Source organism: Alosa pseudoharengus, unplaced genomic scaffold (genome assembly GCF_046254945.1).
Source record: "Alosa pseudoharengus isolate Yale_2024_CS ecotype anadromous, Long Island Sound unplaced genomic scaffold, YU_APseudo_1.1 YU_APseudo_1.1_scf_2, whole genome shotgun sequence".
In the NCBI taxonomy this organism is placed as follows: Eukaryota; Metazoa; Chordata; class Actinopteri; order Clupeiformes; family Clupeidae; genus Alosa; species Alosa pseudoharengus.
This window is the reverse complement of record NW_027468663.1, coordinates 20,512,498-20,526,773: the sequence shown is the minus strand read 5'-3', so window position 1 is coordinate 20,526,773 and position 14,276 is coordinate 20,512,498. Positions and strand designations below refer to the sequence as shown.

At 43.0% G+C, this 14,276-nt stretch overlaps 1 protein-coding gene across 1 annotated transcript; it reads left to right on the top strand.

The window, feature by feature from the left end:
* Positions 1-292: 292 nt before the first annotated feature.
* Positions 293-14,045, top strand: LOC143134043 (nuclear receptor ROR-beta-like). Its single transcript, XM_076294106.1, has 10 exons — positions 293-620; positions 4,597-4,682; positions 5,135-5,276; positions 5,747-6,250; positions 6,572-6,693; positions 6,961-7,093; positions 8,018-8,125; positions 8,985-9,095; positions 10,843-10,955; positions 11,291-14,045. The coding sequence occupies exons 1-10, from the start codon at positions 614-616 to the stop codon at positions 11,450-11,452; spliced, it is 1,488 nt and encodes a 495-aa protein (XP_076150221.1). The 5' UTR covers positions 293-613; the 3' UTR covers positions 11,453-14,045.
* Positions 14,046-14,276: the final 231 nt, after the last annotated feature.

Genomic DNA, 14,276 nt, shown 5'->3' with positions numbered 1-14,276 from the left:
TTAACTATTTGAAGCCTGATTATGCTCAATTTTGGGCAGCTTTGCGGTGACTATAAAATTATTTGGGGGGGGGGGGGGGTACACAAAGCAAGAGCATTGGAGCACACACTTAAGTTATCGTGTTTATTTTTTAGGCATATCGTCTTGCCAAAATGTGGTCTACGCGAAAGCAGAACCTATGCGTAAAACTAGAAAGAACGGATCCACCTTAAGAGCGGGGAAGGATGCGCGTCCCCGTGTGGAGTCTGTATGGGCCAGCAAAGTGAGATCATGTGAGAGTCCACGCGTCGAAAAGTAGGTTAGCAGGGTAGACTGAGAGGAAGGCACAGAGAGGGAAGGATTGACTAGGAAAGGGAGGAGAAATCGGAACGACGACAACGACGTTGCTCTTGAGTGCCGTACATTATAGAAATCGTATATCAAAAGTTGCATGAATTATCTCGACGGCTGAAGAACAAAGATCAAGAGATATTTGCGGTTATATTTACTCTCGATAATGCTCCACTTTGGAGCTAAAAGGTTATATTCTGCTAGCTATCTGAGGCTAGCCACCTAGCTGGCCAACTTGGCATTTTTTTCACATTGAGGAGTTCAACCCAAAGAAACAATCAAAATGAGAGGTGAGTAAATCATTATGATATTTCATGTAAATGCGCCAACAAATATTGTTGAGATATTCAGCTGTGTCTGGTGCATATATTTTTTTATAATCTGTATAGACATTTAATATTAATTATGCATAGCCATTCTGTTCTTTGCATATACATTCAGTTTGCACTGCTAAACATGCACGATGGGTGCAATGTTGAAGTTTCATTTGCAGGAGGACTTACATAATTTTCTGCGTATCACAGTAATCCTCCATTCTATCTCTGTGATGGGCTTGCCAGTTCGCACTGACCATGAGGTGGACTCCTGCACTGCTGAGTAACAGCGAAGTCTAGCCACCTAGTTTGAATAGGTGTGCAGTAATTTGTGCAGACATGTTCCCCTCAGCATTTGTAGAAATAGTTACGACGTTGTATTTCTATTGCGATTTGCAAACCATAACTGTGACCATATATATTAGGGTATTGTATTTTACAGATTTTTGCACTTGCCTTGTTTACGTGTGTGTAGTTTGTTTAAGGTAATCTGTAGAGGACGCCTTATGATCTGTTTTTTATGACAAGGCGTACGTTGTAATGGGAGGGGGACAATAGACCCACTCTATGTATCTTTAACAATAATCAATGAAATGTTCCTATTGTAGCAATCAATGTTACTTTGTAACAATTCGTAATGTTAAATATGTAGCGTGAATTCTGCCACAATTGTTGCAACTGGTTAGTAGCATAACGGTCATGGTTTCTGTCAAATATTGACAACTTGGCTCAACTGATTGGCCACAATGATATTTCATGGACGAAAACTTGCAGATCTGTCTCCTGTTAATGTCAGTGGTATCAGTCGCGTGTTGTGAGCATGTTGTTGTTTTCAGGTTCCAGCATGGCCGGCTGTGTGAGCTGTAGAGAGTTAACTGTTCTACTGACCTAGTTATGTCACCGAACATTACGCCACACCCGCGGGAGGGGGAGGGGGGCAAGCTAAGAGAGGGAGAGGGGAGGAAAGGGGCGGGTCTTAGGTAGGACGTGTAAACCCACGCGGTTTGTTTGCAAAGTAGCGCTGTTGGTGGTGGGTGTTTGAACTTGAGATACAGACTAGTGGACTACTAAAGAGTTCTTGGATTAAGTTAGGGATAATGTATGGTATAATACTATGTGGATTTTATGCAAATGCATGTTTTCATTTAGACTAGCCTATGTCACCTGATACAATAGATAACATGTTATGTTTGGTTTGTGTGGTTACTATTTTCACATTTGACTGCTGTTGGAATAACACTGGTTATTATAGGCCTATTAACATGTCAGCAGCCGAGCCTATTTGTACATTACGTAAGGAAGCAACTAGTTAGTTGTAAAGTTGTGTATTTTCTGTTAGCAGCTGTAAACAGTAAGGCAGTGTGTTTTTTGTTTGAAAAGGATACTGAATGAGACGGTGGGATTTTTTTTAGATCTGCAGAGTTCATTAAGTTCAGTTGGCCTGTCTCCTGACCCAACTCTTTTCCCCATAGACTTTTCTAGGAAATTACATATCCTCACAACTTGCTGGGATTGCATTTCCAAAGTGTTTCTCAGGAGCACCGATAACAAAGCATGAACTAGAAAGCAGTGTTTCTCCTTAGATATCCCCAATTACAGCATATCTCACAGAAATAAGGAGTCAGCACAAATAATCAGTTCATGTGTAGAGGGAAGATGACCTATAGAAGTTCGGTAGATGATGGATAAAGTTGAAAGTTCAAGTATCTCATTCGTGGATGTGTGACCTTTGCACGGCACAAGGTGGGGAGCAAAAACGGGTGGTGCAGTAATAACCGAACAGGGCTAACTAGTAAAGCTACGTGGACACGATGCACTCTTACAAACAGAGATAAAAAAGCTGGTAGTACATAACGTGCCTTGCGTTTAATGGGAGCCTGTTTGTGCTTGCTGTTCAGCATTTGGACACCATTACACATAAATCTTGTTTTTCCTGGACATTACTATTGGCTCGGGAACATGCCTGGGCATGCTTATACATCGCATGACATTATGGCAACATGGTTGTGGTTACCCATACTCAAAGTGGCAGAACAAAATAATTAAATCTCAGGTTGTCTTTACCATGGCTGTTAACAGTCTTAAAAATAATCTCTTTAGGTTTTATGAGTTCCATAATGGGTTGTAAAAGTCACCCCTCAAGGATAGGTCATTGGCTTTCTGTTCTTTCTACCCCAACAACTGTCTGCCTTAGCTATGACATAACAGGCACTCAGCCTGCAAGTAACCATAACCATTTCGATTGGCAGTTCCTTCATTCTGCATGTACTTAGTCATGTAGTCTCTTTGTGTCCATGTGGGCTGATAGTGCCTCTCCCTCTGTGCATCAGTAGAGTTAACGATTGCTTTGTAGTCTGTAGTCAGGTGGTTACGTGCCACTGTGTGAATTCATAATTGTAGATTTGTCCACTATAGGAAACCACTATCTGGTTTAATTGTGTTAAAAGTGTTATTGTGACTTGTCTTCTTTGTCTTGTCTTGCAGTTTAATAGTAGGTTTAGGTCCTATGGTCTGTAGCCTAATTCAAGCCAGATGTAATAGACAGTTTATGAACATGTGCATATCCTTATAATGTGTATTAAAATGTAGTGCTTTGGTTTGTAAAGTGTATAACGGAGTATGTTTTAGGTTGTGTATTAGGCTGACTTGGTATAGGTACTGTTTGTTTCTATTGTTTGTTTTATGCATAACCTCCATGCGAAGTCTTTTGCTGTTCCACCTTAAAAGATGAAAAAAGGAAAAGGCTTTGCAAATGGTGAACACTCCGCTGCCTCCCACACCCTCCCCTTTTCAATGGGAAAGTGTGTCAGTAGGACAGCTCATCCAGATGGGCTGACAGCCCAGTCAAGTTAAATGACATTTTGCGCAGCCACTCAGAAATCCACTCACTCTGGAGCCAGCCAATACCTGGTGAAAGGGCGGAGCGGTAGCATTACTAGACTGGCCGCCCCTCAGTGACTGTGTTTGTGGAATGTTAGCAGACGGCAGTTATATAACCAGAGCACAGGAGGGGGAGGGGGAGCGCTTATGGGATTACAGATTTTTCCATTGCATGCCTCAATATATCCTGGTCATTGCTTTCGGCTGACAGAGGGAACGAGGAGTACAAAATGGAGGACAAAGATATTTTTTCCAGCTATTATCTCTGTGTTATATTGCAGAGAGAGAGAGAGAGCTGTTAAAAGTTAATGCTGAATAATCATCCTGCATGTAGGAAAATGCATGTTCAGCAAACTATTGTGACTAACTTTATTGAGCTAGTTATGTTGTGCGCTTTATGATTGAGCTGCAGATTGAGCTTTATATACTTGTGAATGAGAGAGAGATAGAAAAGTCTTCCTGATTACCTTGTTACCTAACTGGTAGCTCAGCTCTTGATATACAGTACAGTCTGCCGGTGTTAAGGCACAGGATGCTGCACTGACTGACACATGACTCCAGGCTATTCCTGTCATGGAGGAAAGGGCACAGTGTCTTCAGTTGGAGCAGCTTAGCACACACACACACACACACACACATACTTAAAAGCAACCAACATAATGCACTCTCCATCTTGATGGGTATAGTTGCATAAGGATAACCTAGTGATCTCATTGTGTTGTTGATTTTCCTTTTGTATGAGAAGATGAGGGGTGCAATATTATTACCTCTTAACATATCACACAATCAAGGTAGAGGGCCTAAGTAAATATTAAAAGTGCTTCACAAAGTATAGCCTTAATGTTTCAATGGTTAATTGCTCCTCCAGAATCACTCAACAATCTCTGTGTAGTGAGTGCACTGCTCATTTGCATAACTTCTACATCAATGGGTGTCTTCTGGAAAGTATTCTGTTTTTGTCACAACCTTATTTGTTGTGCTTCTGTAGTCCTCATGATTACATCACATGTCTGTCAGGTATGCTTATATTGCGTGAATTGTGTTGTAATGTGTCATTTCTCTGTCTTTGCAGCCCAAATTGAGGTGATACCTTGTAAAATCTGTGGGGACAAATCTTCAGGGATCCACTATGGCGTGATCACATGTGAAGGCTGCAAGGTAAGCAGGAAAAAGCACCTGGCAAACTATCAAATGGAGAGGCTTTTGGCAGTTTTGATACCAATTTTGCCATTGGCAGACCGCTTTGAACTCAAAGTCGCCGCTGTATGAAACTAGACAAAAGAAATTCCAGGCAGACCGTTTGATTAAACATTTATAGAGCAGCACTCTAGTTCCTGGACTAGCTTTGTGAGGCCTTATATAACTCTCTCTTTTCCTTCATTAAAACTCGGCGTCGGTTGATGGCAACACTCTTGGCTCATAATTGTTAGGGGCTTTGAACATGACGCGTGCCCATGCAGCCCTTCTGAAACCACATGGAGGAAACGGCTCACATCTGCTCAGATGATGTCTGTACTATAGCGCTCTAATGAAGAGGCTGAGCCAAGCTGACAGCAGGCCAGTGTTTTATGTCGGCTAACCCACCCCCTCTTCTCTCTCTCCTCTTGCAGGGCTTCTTCCGCCGCAGCCAACAAAACAATGCCATGTACTCGTGCTCACGGCAGAGGAACTGCCTCATCGACCGCACCAACCGTAACCGCTGCCAGCACTGCCGTTTGCAGAAGTGCCTGACACTGGGCATGAGCCGTGATGGTGAGTACGGGCTGTTGATGTGTCCTTGTGTGTTTGCGTGGTGTCAGAGATATTCTGCACACACTCGTAAATCCAGGGAGATGGTAATATAATGTAACATAATGTAACAATACGTGTGGCCTTTTTACTCTCAAAGCTAAAGAAGTGGACAGGTCTGATATTACATAAACCCCATTATGTAATGCATTTTTAACTAGCATTTTAACATAAGCTATCTATTCAGTCTGTCCATCATTCAAACAATCAATCAAACAATGTTCTCACCTCCTCATCATCTATGCAACCAAGATTAAGTACAATAATATGTAACATTTTTATTTTATAATAATGAAAATTCGGAGATGATATTAGATGAACACAACAAGAGCAGTCAGTTGCCCTGCCACATGCACTGCAACTCTGCCTACATACAGTACAACACAAGCAGGGATTTACCTTAAAGATCTAATCATAACATTTTACCCTCACAGCGGTGAAGTTCGGCCGCATGTCCAAGAAGCAGCGCGACAGCCTGTACGCCGAGGTGCAGAAGCACCAGAAGTCTCAGTCCGAGTGCCTGAGCGGAGGCGCGGTGATGGCGGGCGGCCAGGGGGGCCGCGAGGACAGCGGGGAGGAGGGCGGCAACAGCCGTTCCTACAGCAGTGGCGGCTCCAGCACCACCACCCTCAGCGACCTGGACGACATTGCCGCGCTGCCCGACATGCTGTTCGACCTGCCACTGACGCCCGAGGAGGCCAGCGAGTACTGCAGTGGCCTGGAGATGCTGGGCGGCGGCGGTTACGGAGGAGGAGGAGGAGGGGGCAGCGCTGGCAGCGGCTCCTCCAACCAGAGCTCGCCTGAGCCCAGCAGCATGGACTCGGGAGACGGAGGGAGTCCGCTGGTCAAGCACGAGTACCAGATGCTGGCGGAAACGGGCGTGCTCACACACTCCCCCCTGGGGTCCCTGCCGGACGACTGCTCCCTGCTGGATATAGGTAAGACTGAGAGGGGCCGTGAGACGGGATGGAGGGACTGTAAGGTGTTGGCAGGGCTGATAGGACAGATGGGGCAGAGGTGGTTGGATAGACACCACTGTTGGATAGATGAGTGGAAGCCAGGGCAGGTGACTGGATGAGTGGGGATTGGACTGTGAGGAAAATGGATGAATTGAAGGATGGAAGGCACAGTGGAGTTTAGGTTTAGAAATGAGAGTTAATGAACTTGATTGATCAATCTAAGAATTGTAGGAATTGCAGCAGGATATTGTATAATACCGTGGTAATAATTTGTTTGTATGTGTGTGTGTGTTGTTATAGAGCGAATCACACAAAATGTGGTCAAGTCCCACCTGGAAACATGTCAGTACGGCACAGAGGAGCTGAAGAGGCTCACTTGGAGTCAGTACACGTCCGAGGAGACGCGCCACTTCCAGTGCAAGGTGAGCCCCCTAGCTGCCACTCACTCACTTACTCACTTACTCACACACACGCACGCACGCACGCACGCACGCACGCACGCACGCACGCACGCACTCACTCACTCACTCACACACTAACTCACTCACACACTCACTCACTCACTCACTCACTCACTCACAAAAGCACAAGCCCATTTTGCTGTGTGGACATATGAGGAAATGTGTCCCCCCCTCCCGCCCTCCCTCTTCACATGTTTGTTTGTGTGTCTTCCTCCGTCATGTCCTCAGTCTGCCGAGTGGATGTGGCCCCGCTGTGCCCTGCACATCACCCACGCCGTCCAGTACGTGGTGGAGTTTGCCAAGCGCATCAGCGGCTTCATGGACCTGTGCCAGAACGACCAGATCATCCTGCTCAAAGCAGGTCAGTAAGCATCACCGTCTCACATGCACAGGCTTATACACACACACACACACACACACACACACACACACACACACACACACTATTACAAAACGAAAGATGACACACTCAGAGGAATGATACCTGTTAGTCTAGTTGTGCACAGACTGGAAAAGCGGGCGTCATATTTGTTCTGGGACTCAACGGGTGTCTCTCTCTGTCACACATCTGAACACGTCAGCAAACAAACATGCATATTTGGGACCAGGGTGCCAGTCTGTGTCTGACCATTTGTAGCTGCCTAACCGGGCAACAGGTAGGTGACAACTACAAATGGAGAAAACATTAGAGCCCACACAGGCCCGCACACACGCGCACACACACACACACACACACACACACACACACAACTCTCTCATTCTTTCTCTCTCTCCCCTCAACATACAGACTTACCAGTATACACTCTCACCTGCGCATATTGACACCAACAGCCTGCTCAGTACTGCATAGCCATTGAATGTAGTTGAACACTGTTGTCTTGTTCCTGAGCTAACTGTTTGCTCTTTTGTCCCTTTGTCTCTCCAATCTTCTCTCTCTATGTGCTCTCTGTTGCACTTTTATCAATCTCATAACTAAATCCCTTTGGCGGGATAATCAAACCCAAAATGAACCTAAATCCGTCAAACATTACTCATCAAACAATTCTCTATTTATATAAATTCCCTTTATATAAATATTCAATTTTGTTGAAATATAAATGTTTGGAATGTGTTTTGGTTGAATGCAATTCTGATCTTTATCCTGGTGTTGTTCAAATGACATTCTCTTTGCACATCTACTTGGATCAAAATTGCACCTTGTATGTTATTGCACGGTGGAGCATCTCCCCCCTCCCTCCTCCCTCCCTTCCCCCTTCTTCTCTCTGTTTATGGTCGTCCTCTCCAGGCTGCCTGGAGGTGCTGCTGATCCGTGTGTGTCGTGCATACAACTCCTCTAACAACACTATGTTTTTCGATGGCAAGTTTGCCAGTCCCCAGCTCTTCAAGGCTCTAGGTGAGTGCTCTCCGCCTGTATCTAATAACAACTTAATCAGCTTGATGGTTCAGGTTCTAGTCATCTATTTATATATTTGTGTGGTAACAATTTTATTGAACTCTGTAGCAGTGTAATGTGCCGTGTATTCTGCATAACAATGTCATCCCTTATACATGGGACAACTTTTTGATGAATGTTGCTGGGCAACCACATAACCAATTCCATTTATTTTTGATCATGATGGATCATAATGATTTACCTACTGATGATTAAAGTTCTTCAGAAAATAAATTGGGAACATGCCAGAACCACAATAATGAGGAAAATTGCCCAGCAGCCTTGCTCAAAAAGTTGCCCCAGGTGTCATCAGCTTTAAAAAGGTGTTCTTTATAGTCACCATTGGCTCCCTTCTCTAATACTGCAATATAACCTATGCCCAACTGCACATACATAGATAGATAGATAGATAGATAAATAGATAGATAGATAGATAGATAGATAGATAGATAGTTAGATAGATAGATACTTTGTTGATCCCCAAGGGGAAATTCATACACAGGGAGATTACACCGAGGGAGTTATGCTGTATCTTAGGAAGTCTGTTTACTTTGGCCCACGTTATTACACCTGAGTTGATTTAAAAATACCAGACTAATGTCAACATCTGATAATACACAGCACACATTTTATTTTGTGGATACCTTGCCAATGGGTTATGCATGAGTCAGTGAATCCATTCAAATTGTTACCTCAGCTATTTGTGTAACAAGTCCTTGTAGCAGAACATCTAAAAGACAGAACACATGCAGAGTTTTTTTGTGTTGGATGTTAACCTCTTCTGTACTCTCTCTTGCTCTCTCTGTATGTGTGTGTACAGGCTGTGATGACCTTGTAAACGCTGTCTTTGACTTGGCCAAAGGCCTGAGCCGTCTTCAGCTGTCGGAGGAGGAGATGGCGTTGTTTAGTGCTGCTGTTCTGCTATCCCCAGGTTAGTTGCAACAGCCATTTACCTAACAGCTATGCAAGCTTTTGCATTTTGAATGCAATGTACAGCATAGACATCATCATTATCATCATCATCATCATCATCATTATCATCATCATCATCAACCGTTGTTTATTCAGGGGAAATTGACTGAGCATTAAGCTCTTTTACAGCAATGCCCTGAGTTTACAAACAAAGAATCAAACAAAAACAACTATGTGATGGACTTGAGTGCCGTGACTCGCCAGCATACCCAAGCCTAGCACAGACAGACGAACAAACAAATTATACAACAAACAACAAACAAATAATTAATCAAACAAAAATAGGCCAAAAGAAGCGGCACATCTGGCCAGCGTCCCCATTACTAGGCAACCTGACATACAAGACATTGACACACAGAATAAAAGGTGCCGGACGGAGCGGCGTAGTCGCCTGCGTACCCGTGACACCAAGACATGACAAATATATTTAAAAAAATAACAATAACAAACACAAGACAAAAGATGCCGGACAGAGCGGCGTAGTCGTCAGCGTACCCGTGACACCAAGACATGACAAATATGTGACCCTGCAAGGCGAAACTAGTCGTTTGGCGCACGGTGCTATTTTGAGAAAATCCACGATAAACAAACGTACAGGTTAAAATGTCGAATTTCACGTTTTCGCATAATTAGACAGTATACAGTCTACACTTTCATATTGTGAACAAATTTCACGGATAAACATACGTTTTGACTGTTAAACCCTTACTTTATTTAGGTGAAGATTCAACACATTAGCAGTCATTCCCTTTGTCCACGCCGCTATAAGGTTTTACGGTAGGGTACGGTAGAGCTAATTTACTCATTAGGCTACTCATTACTCGTTACTCAATGTGTCAGCTCTATATCGTTCTTGGCAGATGTAATATGAATGTGAAAGACTTGCCTTTCAGGGCAAGAACGGTCAAAAGCACAAACTTTTAGAAATATCCTGGCGTCATTTTAGGGACCAGGAGAAGTTTTCCATTGAAGTAGGCTAGCACATTTTAAAAGTAGGCTAGGCTATACACAATCTGTGTACACAGAACTTCCTCTCCCCTTACTTCCCCCAAAATACATTAATTATATTCTTTAGTGACACCTTATGACCGTCCCAGGTATTAACTAGGGGGCAAAAAAAGACTCATTGCACGGTTGAAACTATGGTAGTCAGTCATCCGCTTCAAAGTCACGCTACCGTAAGGCTAATCATAGCTGTGCCCTCACACTATCGCACGTGACAATTTACTTAAAAAGGTGATTTTGTCCTCTTCTGGCGTATCGTGACAGGAGAACCATGCCAACTTTGGATGCGGTTATCTTAGCGATACTTTTTGCAATACATATCGTTGAAAAGCTTAGTTTATGGTCGTTCGTGTGAGTACAATAACTTAATTTTGTAAATTTTACCAAAACGGCTGGTTTCGCCTTGCAGGGTCACATATATTTAAAAATAACAATAACAAACACAAATGCAAAGAGAATGTCATTTGAACAAGACAAAAGATGCCAGATGGACGAAGCGGCGTAATCGCCAGCGTACCCGTGACACCAAGACATACAAGACAGACAATGAACAAATAATAAAAAGTAAAAAAGAAAATAAATAGCCAATTATGCCATGCACATGAGACTATAATGAATGTCATAGCAGCAACGAACTGTTCATGTTTACATATGCTGAATTTGAAAGCAGTGTGTGAATATAGCGTGTTTGTGTTTTGTAGATCGGCCCTGGCTGACAGACACCCAGCAGGTTCATAAACTGCAGGAGAAAGTTTACCTGGCATTGCAGCACAGTCTACACATGTCCGGAGCATCTGCTGAAAAACTGGATAAGGTACGTGGAGCAACTGGACCATCTCTAGTCTTACTTTGACTACGAGTCATTCTGTTACTCTTCAGGAAGTAGGAGGCAGGAAGCCTAGAGACTTTGTCCTGAAGATAGTAAAGCTCATTTGACCATTCTGTGGATCTCATGTGTGCATAATTTAAACAAAGAGAGCAAGTGCATCTTTTTGATCATAAGATATGGTAGTGCTTGTCTCATCAAGCTTTGCTAGGTTGATAATGAACTTATGCCTTGCTTGAAACAAAAAAGTACATATTTTCATGTCTTTGAATGATGAGAGCGTGTACTAATTATCCTCTCTCTAACCCCCATCTATATTTCAGATGGTTTCAAAGCTTCCTCAGATGAAGTCGATCTGCAATCTCCACATTGACAAGCTGGAGTTTTTCCGTCTGCTTCACCCTGAGACAGCCCACAGCTTTCCTCCACTCTACCGGGAAGTGTTTGGCAGTGAAATCACCTTTCCCGATTCCACCAACAGCTAAACACAAAGAGAGAAAGAGAGAGAAAATAAAATAAGAAAGGGAGATAGGGTTAGGAAGGAGAGAGAATGACAGAGAGGTTGTGTTTGGAGGATAGGGGAAATTAAAAGAAAAAAGACTTTAAATTGAGTGAAACTCAGCTAACCAGCAGCAGTTCTGCGACAATCCAGCACTTATTCACTGTCAAGAAGCCCCTTCTTACCATGCCCCTCTTGTCTGTCTGTCCCAGCACCAATCACTGTTGCAAGGGGCCAACACTTTATCCATCAATGTTGTGTCTAACAGTTCCATTGACCACACAGGACATTGGACTCTCGCTCCATCAGCACACGCTGACTTGTGTTGTCTAGCCCTTGCATGTACTTGAGATGCCCAGCTCTCGTGATGGGACAGACCCCAGTTCTCTCGCCTCCCCTGCTCCCCCCTCCTCAGTTTGATCATGAATGTAATGCCCCGGCCGTAGCACTTTCTCCCCAGAGAGGCCGAATGTACAGACTCTACTTTTGGCCCTGCATCGTACTTTATGAACCCTGTCGGCCAGAGTATTTTTAGCAGTTCAGATATCATTGAATTATCTGGGCACAGCACTGGAGCCTAATATTACCGGTGTTAAGGGACCAAGATCAACTCTCAGTATTCCCTTTTTCACAAAATGGACAAACAGACAGGGGTGATGCAGAGCTGAGAGGCTCACTATACACACATTGAGGTGGCACACATCTACAAAATAACAAGAGAAATCCTAATTCTCATACACACACACACACACACATTCAAATATTGCTCCCGTGTTTAAAGCACTTATAACTCATGTCGTGTACTTGTTTGTACAGGCACTTGTTCATTCAGTGTTTGGTGCTGTTACTATGTTTCTTTTTAATGCAATGGAAAACCTCAGTCCCATATCCCTTTCCCCTGAAAATGCCACTTAGAGAAAGAGTGAGAAATGACTATGTTTGTTTAATTTATACATACATTTATACATGATTATTTTAAAGAATGTATATAAATAAATATATATTAGGAGATACACAGAGAGAGAGAAAGCAACAGAGAGAGAGAGAAAGAAAGAAAGGAAGTCATTGAGGTAAAATGGAGGACAGCTGGTCAGTTTTTGAGAGAAATACCAAGAGAGACGGATCCAAATCAGGGTGGTCACCTGTCAATTGGCCTCCGGTTCCAGGGAAATTATGTACAAATGAGGCATGACAGCACAGACAAACTAAAGATGTGGAAACTGTCCAAAGAGGCTTCCGACGACCTCTTGGGAAAGTTGTGATTTTCGTCGCCATGTTGAACTTGGCTCTCAGGGTTTTCCTCTCTACAGTGTGCAGACTCCACCCTCCAGAACCCTCCAGAGAGACTCTGTAGCAGAGTCACTTCCAGGGCCAAATGGGGACGGAGTTTTACGTCTTGAGCAGAACTCCTCTGTTGAACGTTTTTTTTTACATGAAGGCGAAGGGGTCAGTGCTGCTTTAGTCTGTGTATGGACCTATCAGAAGCCCAAAGGAGGGCCCCAGACCTCACAGCCTGACCCTGTTTGACAATCCTGAGATGATCTGAGCGGAAGAGGAACTCTGCTAGGAGAAGAAGCATTTATATTAGTTTGTGTTCTCAGAAACAATGTTATACTAACCTTCGATCTGCAGGAATTGGACACAGATATACTCCTGTACAGTCTCCACCATCAGACTTGGACAGGACACACCCAATGTAAAAACACTGCAGGATTTTCAATGTAATATTTTGTAAATTGAGGCTCCTTTCTCCTTTAGCTTGTTTGACCACTTCCTGTCCTTCCGTCCTGTTGTTCTTTTATGTACTTCGGCACAACTCAAGAGTTGACAGAGATCTCAGCTACCCCCCTGATTTTGCATTCGCAATTCCATCAGCAGCACTCTACGGAACATGTAACAGCACTGTTTAAATATAGGGGATAGCTGTAGGCCATAACAGCTTTTGATACGGATGTATTGGTGCAGTACATTATGTATGTGTTATGCCCGACAGAAGATAGAGAACAGTTAAATTATCGTTGGAATTATTTAACAAAAATCTCTACAGTATCTCTAAGTAACACTAAAGTACCTGAATCTGATTGTATATACTTACAGTGCAATTGCCATTACTTTATATTATCCATCTAACAATCTGCCACGGGCCTTGGACGTTTGCTCTCTGACAGTCTCAGTAAGAACACAGCACAGCCTGTCCGACGCCTCAGTTTCTCCATAGAGCACCTTGTTTTTTGTTTGTTTCTTTGTTTGTTTTTGTTTTGTTTTTAATCTGAATATTCTGGATGCATCAAGTAAAGCATCAACCAAACGTAGACACTCAGGGAGATAGCTGGTCTCTGTCTCACCAGGCTTCACGTAGTCTACTCCACACTTTGCACCGAGTAGGAGACCCTTTATCCTTGATCACTGTGTCCAGTAGCTAGATATATATATATATATATATATATATATTTGTGAATGTCAATCACAAAGTGTCAAAGACCTTTCCTCTTTTCTCTGCATATATTACAGGATCTTTGAGCCTGAATTATATAAGACATAGGATACTTTAAAACAAATAAAAAAATAAATGAATACAATTGGATGAAATTGTGAGTTTTATTGAAATTAAATGTTGGATTTATCATGAGTTAATTTTTATCTACACAAAGTGCATCCTTTACATCAAGTCTGATTACGATGAAGCTGGTTATTACTATTATTATTATTATTATTATTATTATTGATAGTCTAGTTGCAGTAGACTAGGTCCATATCCTTTTGAAATTTCAGTGTAGGCCAGTGTTTTTCAACCACTGTGCCGGGGCACA

Bases quoted from the DNA above. Each gene is read 5' to 3' on its own strand.
- LOC143134043 (XM_076294106.1), top strand. The intron at 6,251-6,571 runs GTAAGACTGAGA...GTGTTGTTATAG, and splicing joins CTGCTCCCTGCTGGATATAG to AGCGAATCACACAAAATGTG. The intron at 10,956-11,290 runs GTACGTGGAGCA...TCTATATTTCAG, and splicing joins CTGCTGAAAAACTGGATAAG to ATGGTTTCAAAGCTTCCTCA.